The sequence below is a fragment of the Suricata suricatta genome, chromosome 3 (genome assembly GCF_006229205.1).
Source record: "Suricata suricatta isolate VVHF042 chromosome 3, meerkat_22Aug2017_6uvM2_HiC, whole genome shotgun sequence".
Lineage (NCBI taxonomy): Eukaryota > Metazoa > Chordata > Mammalia > Carnivora > Herpestidae > Suricata > Suricata suricatta.
Genome location: NC_043702.1, coordinates 833,183 through 845,943, shown reverse-complemented (window position 1 = coordinate 845,943; position 12,761 = coordinate 833,183). Strand labels below are relative to the sequence as shown.

At 65.8% G+C, this 12,761-nt stretch overlaps 1 protein-coding gene across 1 annotated transcript in view; it reads right to left on the bottom strand.

The window, feature by feature from the left end:
• KIF1A (kinesin family member 1A) overlaps positions 1 to 12,761 on the bottom strand; it is a 63,005-nt gene that overhangs the window by 28,530 nt on the left and 21,714 nt on the right. The window contains exons 14-24 of the mRNA XM_029936155.1: positions 12,037 to 12,176; positions 11,385 to 11,464; positions 11,031 to 11,137; positions 10,125 to 10,208; positions 9,165 to 9,345; positions 8,960 to 9,032; positions 8,748 to 8,841; positions 7,680 to 7,828; positions 7,251 to 7,429; positions 5,622 to 5,759; positions 4,719 to 4,994 (exon numbers count right to left, since the gene is read on the bottom strand). Coding sequence (XP_029792015.1) covers positions 4,719 to 4,994; positions 5,622 to 5,759; positions 7,251 to 7,429; positions 7,680 to 7,828; positions 8,748 to 8,841; positions 8,960 to 9,032; positions 9,165 to 9,345; positions 10,125 to 10,208; positions 11,031 to 11,137; positions 11,385 to 11,464; positions 12,037 to 12,176 — 1,501 coding nt within the window. The remainder of the gene's footprint in view (positions 1 to 4,718; positions 4,995 to 5,621; positions 5,760 to 7,250; positions 7,430 to 7,679; positions 7,829 to 8,747; positions 8,842 to 8,959; positions 9,033 to 9,164; positions 9,346 to 10,124; positions 10,209 to 11,030; positions 11,138 to 11,384; positions 11,465 to 12,036; positions 12,177 to 12,761) is intronic.

The window sequence follows — 12,761 nt, the reverse complement described above, 5'->3', positions numbered from 1 at the left end:
CCCCCCCAGCAGCCAGACGGGGCTTGGGGCTCTGACCAGACTCCCACATACCCTAGGTGCCGGCCAAGCCCCTGCCTCACCACCCAGCCACCCCCTCGGTCCCGGGGTGGCCCGGGCCCTCTCTGCTCCCTGCATAAGCGAGGCCTGGTCTCATGTCTGTTCCCGGCCTCCAGGTCACAAACCTCCTGGTGCCATCTGTTCTCCCAACCTGCAGTGGAGCTGCCTCTGCCAAGTGTCTCCTGCTCCCTGGGCACCCCCACGCCAAGACAGGCACCAGCTGGCAGCAAGGGTACATTGCCTTAAGGGGGCCTGGATGTCCCCTGGGGCTGCCCTCCTGGGGCAGAGGAAGCCCCCCGGCCTGCAACGCGCCCTCTCACAGAAGGCCCCAGGGGACGGCTGTCCCGGGAACTCGCTGTCCTTGGGAGCTCACTGAAGAGCAACTGTGCTGACGGATGGTGCGGGCACGTCTGCCCGGCCGGGACAGGGGCAGGGGCTCTCCTCCTTGACCACCCACCAAGACGAGGCACGGAAGCTGTCAGCGGAAGCCAGCCTCGGCCCTGATCACAAAGGACCCAAGGCTCCAAGAGCAGAAGCCCTTTGCTGCAGCAGCACTAGGCACCCAGCCGACGGGGTCTGACTGGGGCCGGCCGGGGGGTCTTTCCCAGCACTCACTTCGGGACGGGGACGGTGGTGGCCCTCCCTGGGCCCCTGGAATCCTGGCCAAGGGCCTTTGGTAGAAATTGGGGGTTGATGATGGGGGGCGGCCACAAAAGCAGCAAAGCCCTGAGGTCCAGGAGGAGGAGCCGGGATTCAGGCTGCAGGCACAGGCCCAGACCTGGCTCTGCGCCCTTGACCGGGCCCATGCCTGGCCGTCCCACCACTCTGGAGAGTGTTAAGGGGGCCAAGCAGGACTGCCCCAAGTTGCAGGTCCTCAAATCCGTCCCCCCCCACCTCCCACCGTAGGGCCCACTGTGGAAAGCCCTCGCTGGGAGGCAGAGGCGGGCAGCTCCCAGGGGCCTCAGGCATGGCCTGCCCGCCCCCATCCATACGACACAAGGAACCAACGGGAGACCCTCAGAAGCAAGGAACACCTTCCACCTCGGGCCCATGAGGATCCTTAGCCAGTGCAGCCTCCGGGAAGGAGAGCTTGAGGCTGTCCCCACCAAGCCCCGGGCTGCCTTCCTAGAAGGCTCAGGGAACCATTCCACCGAGCTGGCTCTGGGCTCCGGGGCCACCCAGAGTGGCACCCACAGCACCCTGGAGGCAACCCCTATCTCTTTCTGAGCTCACAGGGGCTGTGCCCACCCACTTTCCGACTCTCCTCCCCTGTCCCTAACACAGGCCAGGCCAGAGGGAGACTGAGGCAGAGCTTGGGTCTTGGCTCTCTCCCCACAGCCTCATGGCACAAAGCCCATCACGGTCTTCAGAGTGGATGCTTTCTGCCATGGCGCAGTGCAGATCTGAGGTTCCCACAAACCGGACAGGGCTGTGCCTCTCGTGTCCCCAATGCCAAAATCACCCCACCGGCGGGCAGAAGCAATCCTGTGAGCCCACGCTGTGAGCTCACGAGGGGCAGCACTGAAACACGTGGTCTCCACGGCCCTGAGCAGCACGCCCGACCCCTCCTCACATCCTGGCAAGGACCGTGGAGCTGCCCAGCCCACCACACATCTGAGTTCAAGTACCCGCATCTTCCTCGCCTGAGAGCCGGGGCAATAGGGGGTCTGTACCCCTCTCACAGATCAAAAACTGAGGCACAAAGATAGAAACAGGGGTGCCGGGGCTGGGAGCTACGGCCCCAGCTGGGGTTCAGCCCCCATGGCGGGCTCCTGGCCCAGACACACACCACCGTCCGGTGCTCCCCGGCCCGGTGCAGCTAATTAGTTAAGTGGGTCAACTGTCTCATGACCTCTTAGGATCTCCTGTCAGAGAAAAAAAATTTTCCAAACACTTGTGGCATCAAACACTGCCATTTCTGAGTTCACACCATTAGACGAAGCCAGCCCTGATGTGCCCCCAGAGGCGGGGCTGCCCAGGGATGGGGGCCTCGAGGCATCCCCTGGTTGAGGTGGGGGGGTCGCACAATGAAATCGACTCCTGGGGTCCACGGCCACCCCTGCACCCCTTCTCGGAACTTCAAAACCCAGTGGTAGCTAAGCATCTACGCACGGCCCCTAGGGCACCTGATGGGATGCTCCCAGAAGCCAAAAGAGCATGTGGTGCCAGGTGGGTCCCCTCTCATGCCTGCCACCCCTCCCCGGAGACCTAGTCTTGACCCGGTGACGGGTGCGCTCAGCCAGAAGGGACCCCTGGGGCCCAGGGTTGGCGGCAGTGTCCTGGAAAATCTACGAGCCAGGGCCGGAAGACCCCACAGCCCAGGCAGTGCCGCCCCTGCTGACAGAACCCAGAACGCGAATGGGAGAACGGGGCTGGTACAGACGCCAGCCTCCCCTCCACAGCCCTCCGCGCACCAGGCCGGCCTGACATCGGCGTCAGCCAGCCAGGGGCCAGCACAGCCTCAGCGCTGCCCAGTGGGCCCTGCCAGCCACGGTGCGCCCGCTGCACAGAGGGGCTCATGGCCTCGCTGGCAAAGATTCGAGCTGAGCGGCCTGGGACACGGAGGGCCCCCAGCTGGGAGCTGGGGTGCTGGCCACGCCGGCCCAGGTGACACGGCGTGGACGCACAGCAAGTCAGCATTTTCCCCTGCAGAGCCTGGAATGCTCCCCTCAGGCGGTCCCTCCTCCCACCGCCCCTGCCCCCCTTCTCTGGACCCTCCATCCCTGGCAGCCAGCCCCTTGCCCTCCTCTCTGCAGCTCCCTGCCCATCCAGCTACAGAAAGCGGTGCCCTAGGCAGGGAGGATTACTGGGGGGGACCAGGGCCCCCCGGTCCACTTCCGCTGCCTGGGTCAGCCCATCCCACCTCCCTCCTTCACCCGGCACCCCAGACCAAAAGAGGGAGAGGCCACTGGGGGGCTAACCCTGGCCGTGGGTGAGGAGCCTCCACAGTGGGGGGGGCTGCCCGCAGGGGAGTGGGCACCTTGAAGCAGGCTGAAACCCGCCCGGAGAGAGAGGAGGCAGCAGAGCGGCAGAGCCAGGGCTGAGCGCGGCGGGAGGGAGGAGGCAGGGCTAGCCATGAGGTTGGTGAGGTGCAGACACGCATGCTGGGGCCAGGAAAGCCTTTCCAAAGGGAGACAAGAGTGGGCGCCCCAAATCTGCTTAAGCTTTGGAGAGAGAGAGCCAGCAGCTACCAGAAGGATTAAAGGAAACCAAAGATGGGGTCCTTCCCAGGGCCTGGCCTGCCCAGCTGCTGCGCGGGAGAAGCCAATTCTTGCCAAACCAAAAAGATGGGGGCATTTCCAGATGAGGCCCTGCGCAGACCGCCCGCCGTCGGGGCCGGCCTCTCCCTGATGCCTTTGGTTTGGTTTGGTTGTTTTGTAACATCTCAGATCCACAGAAGGGGGAAGGATGGAAGGACCCAGCTCTTTGTGGCTGAGACTGCAGAGCCCACACCCCATTTCTCCTGGTGCCCTCGCTCCCCTGCGCCCTGAGCCCCCGCCTACCTGACACCGGAGCCGCCCACGGCTTGCTAGAGGCCTGTGTGGAGCCGGCTCGCTCTCGGCGGGGCGGGAGGCCCAGACTCGGGCCACCTCAGAGGGAGCGAGCCCACGTGTCTGTCCAGCAGGCCAGCACGACACACCCAGGAAAAGCTGGTCGGCTTTCAGTCCAGTGTGCGCGCCCAGGGCTCCTAGCGTGAACCCGTTAGCTGGGGGCCAGCCTCAGCCTTCCGCTTCCGGGACTGCTCCTCCAAGGTCAAGACTTGCGGAAACTCCCACTGGCCTAGCCCACGAAAGCCACCTCCAACTCGGAAAAGGCTGCTGCGGAAACTCTCCTATGCTTTTTCTACATGTAAAATCTAAATGGGGTTGTTCTGTGAGCAGAACGCCTTTCGATGGCAGCTAGTTTTCTAGAGTTTTCCTTCATCTGTTCCGCTTCTGTTCTGTGACAATAAACCCGTGAATGGCAGCTTTATTTGCCCAATCTGCCTGCAGGGTCTGGGCTTCCCCGGGGGCCTCTGCTCTACCTCCTGACCTTGGCCTCCCTCTTCCATCCAGAAAAATGTAATGAGCCCTCTCTGCCAAGGGCACCTCCTCGAGAGCACAGAGCCCCGTGTGCCGCCTCTCACCATGACAGCCGGGAGGTCAGGAGGAGCGAACTGTCCTCCCTTCAGACGGAGAAAGGCTCAGGGAGAGGCAAGGTCCAGCGGGCCCTTTGCTTCAGAGGCAGACCCTCCCCTGCCTGGGTGCCTGCCCTGCTTTCCCGCCTACCAGGCTGGCCTCCTCCTTCTCCTCAATGGCACGAGGAGGCGGAGGGGAGCGAAGCCGCCGCCGCTGGTGGTGGGTGCACAGACCCAGACCCCCGCTTTCCCGAATGTCCCCTGGGGCCCACTCGGGGGGCCCCCCCCGGGGGTCTAGGGCCTGTCTGTAGGTGTGACTCTGCCACACAGTGCCGGACGGCCGTGCTCCGGGAGCACCGCCTCCTCTGACACCAGGGCCCACGCTCCCTGCCGGGCACACTCCAGGATGGCCAGGAGTCCTCGTGCTCCCTCACGCCCGCCGCTCGGGGGCCACGCCCTGGCGGTGGCCAAATGGTGCCCGCAGCAGTGCTCCTGCGCAAAAGAGCTGCTTCCTTCCCAGCATGCCGTCCTCGACCTCACCAACCTTCCTACTAAACTGAACAGGGGGGGCCGGTCGTAAAACGGGTCCCGGCCGTCGCACAGCGCGTGCTCCGGAAAGACGTCGTCCTGCAGCTCCTGCTCCTCCTCCTCCTCCTCCTCCTCCTCCTCCTCCTCCTCCTCCCCCACGCTCTGCTCCTCGGCAGGCTCGGTGGCGTCGGAGTCGGGGCTCGAGAAGGTGGGGGAGGGGGTGAGAGCAGCCATGCGCTCGCTCATGCATGTGTTGAGAAGAGGGTAGCTGTCGCAGCCAGAGATGACTGAACTGAGGTTAGTGCGACAAGACAGAGAGAAGTTAGCACCAGCTACTCGCGGGGACGGACAGGGCGGGGTGGGGGCTTCTGTTTAAAACCAAAACCAAACACACAGACCATCAGGAATACTGCTTTAAAAGACACGAGAACCAAGGCTTGTCCCCAGGCTTGGAAAGAACCACACGTGTGCTCAGTGGAAGGCTATAGAAGGTTCTGGAAAGTACCCACTGGCGCAATCCTCGCCAGGTGTGGCTGAGGTCGTGTGAGGACCAGGTGACTCAGCCTGACCAGGCCGCACATTCACACACATGGACTTGTGCAACCTGGAGGCCACAGCCCCGCACCAGGTGTGGGGGGCAATCCTGAGACCCCCTCCCCTCCCCGTCCCCAAATTACAGGCCCCACTGGTCCGTGGACAGGAGGAGGGGCGGGGGCGGGGTGCCTCAGACCCAGGAAGGATGAGGTCAGGGCTGTCAAGGTGGAGAAGGGCCTCTCACTGGCTCCCTCCTCGTGTCAGGGCCAGGGCCCAGCCAGGGGAGGCCTGCTCCCTGCCCCCACCACCTTCTCTCTCTCTCTCTCTCTCTCTCTCTCTCTCTCTCTCTCTCTCTCTCAGCCCAGGGAGGGAAGGAGGCGCCCACCTGCCCACCAGCCGGAACCAGGGAAAGCGGTCGTAGAAGGGGTCTCCGCCAGTCACCACGTTGTCACAGTCCTCGATGACGCTGGAGGGCACCTCCGCGGCCCGGTCGTACATCTCCCGCATCAGGTCCAGGCGCTGCCTGCAGGGGCACAGATAGCACCGTGGGCCCGGGCAGAGCAGCTGGCATGCACCCCTGCTGCTGCGGGGTCAGCGGGCACGGCCCGGCGCCAGCCGCAGCTCAGCGTTGTTTGCTGACAGGCCCCAACGGTCCTCAGAATCTGCCAACCTCGAGCAAGAAAACGTCCAGATGAGCTAAATACTCTCAGCGCTGGCCCAGTGTCACAGCGAGAGCGGCGTAGGTGGCATAGGCCAGGAGCTGGAGGGGACACGGATTGAGCCTGGGCCAGAGCCATGGTGGGGACACTCAGGGCGGGGATCATATCACAGAGCTCTGAAAGCTCACAGGAATGGACGGTAAGTCAGTGACAGGATACAGAAACAGGACGTATTTCAAAGACCATCATCACCAGGAAAACCGACAAATTGTGGAAGAAATGGAATGAAACTGTCTCCCCACAGGGAACAGGCTTGTCCCCGCCACAGTGCGGCCCCCGGAGGGTGGGGGGCCCTGAGCGAGCTCATCTATTTACATGAATCTCACAAGCGTGTGTACTTGTGTGTGTGCCAGCATGCGAGCGAGCGTGCGAGCCTGCGAGAGAGGAAGGTGCGCAGCCGTCAGTGAGCGTGTGCGGCGCGTGCGGGCATGGGTAGGACTGTGCGTGTTTTAGGATGTTGTGACACCTCGGGCTGTGCTGGTTGGGCCGGCGGGTTCCTGGAGACGGTGAACGATTTGTGGGTGAGCCCACCTTCCACAGGAAGCCCGCCACCCACCCGTGACTGACTCCCACACCAGGCCAGTGCCCCCTGCCCGAAATCACCCCAGGGCCAGGCTCTAGGCAGCCAGGGGCAGGCCTGTGTGCCAAAACCCGCCAGAGAAATTCAACCGGGCCGGTCCCAGCGGTTGGCCCTTACGGAGACGGGCCGGAGGCCGAGGACTCACTCGCGCTGCTCCCTCTCCCTCCTGATGGCCTGCGCTCCTGCCAGCCCGCCAGGGCCCTGCCTCCAGGCAGAGCCTGCGTTTCTAGGCCTCCGTGAGCGGCGTCAGTTAGACTCTCTGCATCTCACTTAGGCCGCACACCAGAAGGAGCACGAGGGGAGCGCGGGGCGGGGGCCGTGCAGGCAGAGCCAGAGAAGGGGTGCCTCTCGCGGGGACAGCTTCGCCCCCAGCCGAGTCCCGAGGGCCCCCCAGACCCTCAGCTGTCTTCCCCTGGGATCCCGATAGCCCCAAGGTGGAGGGGCTCGCTGCCGCCTAGCCCCCCTGAGGACGCGGCCTCTGCCCAATGTGCCCTGCTGGCCCCCGGCCGCTTCCTACAGCTGTCAGCTTCCCCCGCCCCTTCCTCTGTGAAAGCGGGGTCCACGTGACCACCGTGTCTGGAGAAGGAGAACACGGGTTCTCTGCTAACTCTTTCTCCTCCTGATCGTAACAGCAGTTCCAGCAGGAGAGACGAGTGCAGGGACACGGCAGCTCCGCGGAACCCGCACCCCCCCCCAGGCGGCCCGCCCACCACACCTGAGCTTCTCTAGGGTCCAGTAGTGGGTGGCCCCGTTCTTCTGGTCCTGGACCTCCACGGCCACGATGGTGCGCGGGAAGGGGCGCGTCTCCCGGTCCTTGGCGGCCTCTGGGGGCAGCAGGTCCGGCGGCAGCGGGGAGTACAGCGTGTCGGTGAGGAGCACAAACTGGAACTGGACCTGTGGGGCCGAAGGCAGCCGCCCGTCAGCCCCGCGGCGGGGGGCTGGACCCCACCTCCGGCTGCACCCCCCAAACCGTTCACCAGAACCTTCTGTTCCCCGGGCAGGGCGGGTGCACGTGCACCTTGGTCTGTCCGGGGCTTCCCTCGCTCTGCCCACCCCGTGCGAAGCCCTCCCCGGCAGCGCCGAGTCCCCCAAGAGCAGGGCAGCGCGAGGGCGGCCGGCGGGCGTGGGCGGCAGGGGGACCCACCTTCTTCTTGAGCTCCACACTGATGGCATTGGCCTCTTTGAGGAAGATGGCATTGCCCCACAGCAGGTCCCGAAGAGACGTGAACTGGTACCACTTCCACTTCCGGAAGGCCCACAGCGCCAGCTCGCACTCCCTCTCTGTCCACTGGACTGTGGGCACAGGCACACGCGGTCATCACGGAAGGGTCCCCGCTCCCCACTCTGGCCTGGGCCCCCACCTCCGCACTCACTGTCCTGGGCTCTCAGAGACCAGGAAACCCACAGAAGGATCTGCCCTGGGACCAGCCAGAGGCCCTGTCCAGAGCCGGGGCGCTCTGAGCCAGGCCAGCCCCGCAGGGCTGCGGGGAGGGGGCGGCATCAGGGGCACGCCCTGCAGGAAGACGGGCAGGAGGGCACACGGAGCCGACCTTCCTACCCTGTCCCAGCTCACACACCTTTGCCCACTGTGCCCACAGGAGAAAGGGAGCAGGGGCACCAGGAGGGGCCTGTCCGGGCTCCCAGGCTCAGGCCCTCTCATCCAGGCCACCTGCCCTGAGGGAAGACGGTTCCAGACAAGGGAACCAAGGTCACAGCAGCACAAAGGTGCTGACCAGCTGACCAGAGGGGCCAAGCCGGACTCGAACCCTGTGCCTGACCTGACTCCACCCCAGCTGCCCTGCCTGCGGGCCCCCCCTTGTGCCCCCAGCCGCATGAGGTCAGCCCCAGGGAGGGAAGCACCCAAGCTGATGCTCGGGAAGGGGGTCCTGACGTGAGGAGCCAGAACCAGTCTTGGGGAAGAGCACCAGCCCCACCAGGGCGGGACGGATGGCAGGGCGGGCACGCAGACACCCCGCTGGCACTGTGCTCCCCCAAGCCGGGCCACTCCCACCATAGCTACGTGCACGAGCACACGCCTGTAAGAGCACACGCCTGTGCTCTCCTGCTGCAGCACAGCCTCCCCCATACCCTGCCTCCCTGAGGGATGGGCCGGGGACCCCGATGCAAAGGTGCTGACCAAAGTCCAAGGAAGCGCCTGGGGGACTCCCCGGGCCTGAGGCCCCGCCCCAGCCCAGGCCCAGCCACCACTCACCTTCGTCCTCTGGCTCCTCCTCCTCCTCGTTCACCTCCGAGTAGTACCTGGAGTCCATCTGCCTCTGCAGGGCCTCCAGCTTGCTCTCGTAGTCCTGATGGGGGAGGGGGGAGGAGTGGGGGGGATGTGGGGCCACGTGGAGACCAGGCCCCCCGCCCCCCCGCCCCACCCCCCGGGCTCGGGCAGGGGCCTGGCAGGCGGGCCGCCCTCACCAGCCTCTGCTGCTCCAGCAGGTAGGTGGCCTCCTCTCGCTCTCGCCGGTACTGGTCCTCTAGCTCCTGGAGCCTGCGGAGACGGAAGGGGTGAGCGGGCGCCATGGGGATGGGTGCAGGGGGTGGGCGGGTGCCACAGGGCAGGTGCTGCGGGGACGGGCGGGGTGGGGTGAGTAGGCACGGCGCCCCCAGCCCCGGGCCTCACCTCTGCTCCATCTCCTGCTTCATGTCGATGCCCTGCTTCTCCAGCAGCTCCCGCTGCGCGAAGGCCCAGTCCACGGGCTCAGCTGGCGTCTCTGCGCAGGGCGTGCGCTCGCGCTCCTGCCGCGCCTGCTCAGGGTGGTTGAACCGGAACACGTGGCTCTTTCCCATGATGATGCGGTTTCCTGGGGGACCGGAGCATGGCCAGCAATTAAGGGGGTGGCCTCAAGGGGTGAGGGCAGGAAAACGGGAAAAGTGCAGCATGGGCAGGTCCCCCAGCTGGCCCACCCCGCTCCGGACTAGCCAGCCACCAGCCCCACGGCCATGACCTCACTGTTGCCCCAGACCCTCCCCCTGCTACCCCCTCCACACAGCAGTGTGATGTCTGCAAAACAGTCCCGGGGCTCTTTCCAGCATTGGTCCTGTGCACAGCCCGCACGCACCAGCCCCAGCCAGCCTGGCCTCCAGCCCCGGCGTCCGGCCACTCCACACCTGCGGGCTCTGTGCGCCGCCCCCACTGGCACGCAGGCTCGTGCGCCCTGCCCTTCCCCTCGGACTCCCCACTCGATGGGAGCAGGGTCTGCATGTGCCCAGGGCCAGGGTCCGCCAGTCTGCAGGACCCTCCGGGGCAGACACGGCCACCAAGACAGCAGTACCCACCATCAGGGACAGTCCCGCCCACAAGGGCTCTTTGGACAGCCTGGTTTCCTCCCAACTTGGGGCCCACAGAGCCGGCTCAGCAAATCCCACACCAGCCCGTCTGCTGGGAGTCCTGCCTAAGGCCTCCCTCAGCTCCTCCCTCAGCTCCTCCCCCACCATGCCGGCCTCACCCCCTCGGTCAGTCACCCTCACTGTCCTCCCTTCCCTGGGGCCCAGGCACCAGGAAGGAGACGCGAGCTGAGTGCACAGACCCCAGGCCCAGTCCCGAAATGGCAGGGAACGTGTCCCCGGGCCCCAGCCGCACCTGACCGCAGGATGCTGGGCTCCGTGACTTTCTTGCCATTGACATATGTGTCTGCCCCCTCGCAGGGTTCCAAGGTCACCACGGCTACAGATGATGAGGGGGAGGGCAGAGAGGAGGGAGGGAGTGAGGGGCTCATTCTGGCGGCCGTGGCTCCTGCCCCCCACACAGGGCTCAGCTCGGCTGACCCAGGTGCTGCCCCCATCCAGCCCTTCTTGTCCCCACAAAGCCGGCCAGCTGTCGATGACACACGGCTTGGGCCCCAGAGAAGCCAGAGAAGGGCTGAACCCCACACAGCAGATGAGGAAGGTGATGCCCGAGGAGGAGGCACCTATGCCCAAGTCAGAGACCCGGGGAGCCCTCTGGGTGGGCACGATGGGACCCAGTGGCCAGGGGCCAGGAGCCCCAGAACTCTCTAGAGCTTGGAACCCAGCCACCAGGGAGGGCAAGCTTCGGAGACAGAGTTCTGGGAGGGCCAATGTCCCCAACTCTGCTCAAGGCATCAGCCTGAGGTGTCCCAGCCACATGGTGGGTGCGGACCGGATCCCTGCGGGGGGCACGCCTGCAGCCGGGGGCCGTGGGCCCTGTGACAAACACAGCAGTGCCTCCCCGAGCCAGCCACACCCAGGACAGGCAGTGGCAGCGGGAGGCCAGCAGGCAGGCTGGGGACACGGACAGATGGCCGCCCCACAGCCAACAGCAGAGCCTGGGGTAAAAATCGTTTAGCCTGGATCTAGGTTAGTTCCTCCCAGCTGCCCATCCTCCTGCCCACAGAGACCCCCCAACCACTCATGGCAGGGGGAGGGAGCCCCCGGGGTCCACAGCCCCGCCCTCAGAGCACCGTGGTCACGGAGGGGCTCCCCAAGTCAGCGGCGCCAGGCACAGGTGGGGACCCAAGCGCAGAGGTACCTTCGCTGCCGCCCCGGGAGTCGCTCCGGAAGACACAGTGCTCCTCCTTGATGAAGTGGCCACTCAGGACGATGTCCTGCCGCCTCTCTGCATCCTCCCGGCCCACCCTGGGGAGGGGCAGGGGGCCGTCAGCACCGGGGGACCAATCACACAAGCTGCCACCTCGGGCCTGCCCCACCCCCACAGGCACGCCCCAAACTCAGCCGGGGGGGAGCCTCGTGCCCCAGGGCAGCCCTCAGCGTTGCCTCCAGCAACCAGCCTGGGGGGGGGGGTGGGGGACGGCAACGCTCCAGCAGGTGCCCAGGCTTGGCGACCCCTCTGCCGGGGAGCCCACCCCACCCCGGCGACCCCTACCTGGTGATCCCGTCCTTGATGTAGTACAGGAGACACTCGGACATCAGCGGGTCCTCATTCAGATTGACGAGATGAGGTGTCTGGGGGGAAAAGGAGGGTCACCTCTCCTGGGGAGGTGCACAAGCCCAACATGGGCCACCTGACCTCAGGTGCCAGACCACCACCAGCCTGAGGCCTGGCCTCCTGGGGACGCAGCGTCCTCCTGGCCGGGCTTCTGTGAGGAGCCCAGGGAGCTCAGAACCAGGCAGTAGACACGTAGGGGAGCTGGGAAGTTGGGGAGGGCGTTCTGGGGACTGTGAGAGGCCCCCAGATGCACAGGGTGCAGGCTGTGTCCTGCAGGGTCCGTTCCTCCACCCTAGAAGCCCGGGAGCTGAGAGCACGGAAGGATTAGGACGCTGGCCAGGGGGATCTGGCCCGGGCACTGTGGAGCAGGGGTCCTGGAGAAAGTCCCTGCCAAGCCACCCAGCTCGGACCCCTCCTGTCCACGGGCCTGCCGAAGGCAACCAGCGCCCACCCTCAGGGCAGGGCACTGGGCACTGGGACCCTAGGCATCCTTCCTGAGCTCAGGACCGCCACCCCTCCCTGTGTCCCAGGCCAGGGTCCTGCAACATGGCGGGGGCTAGCACACCTTCCTTGGTTTCCCACCTGGCACCTTGGAACACGCTGCCTCCGCTCCAAGCCATAAACCCCAGAGGCCCCGCTCACGCTCCTGTGCGGCTGTCAGACGCTGGGGACAGCTGTCTCCGACCACCCGCTCTCGAGAGCAAGGTGGCCGGTGCTCGCCCTGCAGGGCTGAGCAGGGGGCCCAGCTGGCACGTGCACTGCTCCAGAGTCCAGGGAATGCCGCCCTTCTCAGGAGGAGGGGTCCTCGGCGGTCCCCAGGGCTGTCCTCCCATCCCGGGGCCACCAGGTAGTCCCTCTGCCGTCAACCAAAGGCCTCCAGGGAGCCAAGTGTCCCACGGGCACCCACCCTCACAGCTCCAGAGTGCATGCCACCCTTCCAGAAGGAGCAGGCTTCCCAGAACAACTCAAGGCCTCTACAGAAGACACATGAAGCAGGCCGTTCCCCTCCTTCCTGGCCTGCCCCAGGTCCTCGAAAGCACCCTGCCCAACCCTCAGCACCCGCCGCCCCCCAACCTGGAGTGCACCAGGGTGGAAGCAGCCTGAGGAGCCTGGGGACGGGGCCAGGGAGTGGCCACCAGCTGATGCACGCGTCACAGGAGCCAGCATCCACACATCTCTCCCCACGGGGTCCCCGATGGCACCGAGGGGACTCTGCATGCATCTGGATTCGGGCATTGATGGCACAGAGCCCTGCCCAACCCCCACCCCCCAGTCCCAGACAGAGTCAGGGCGAGGGGTCGGCCACATGAGCCT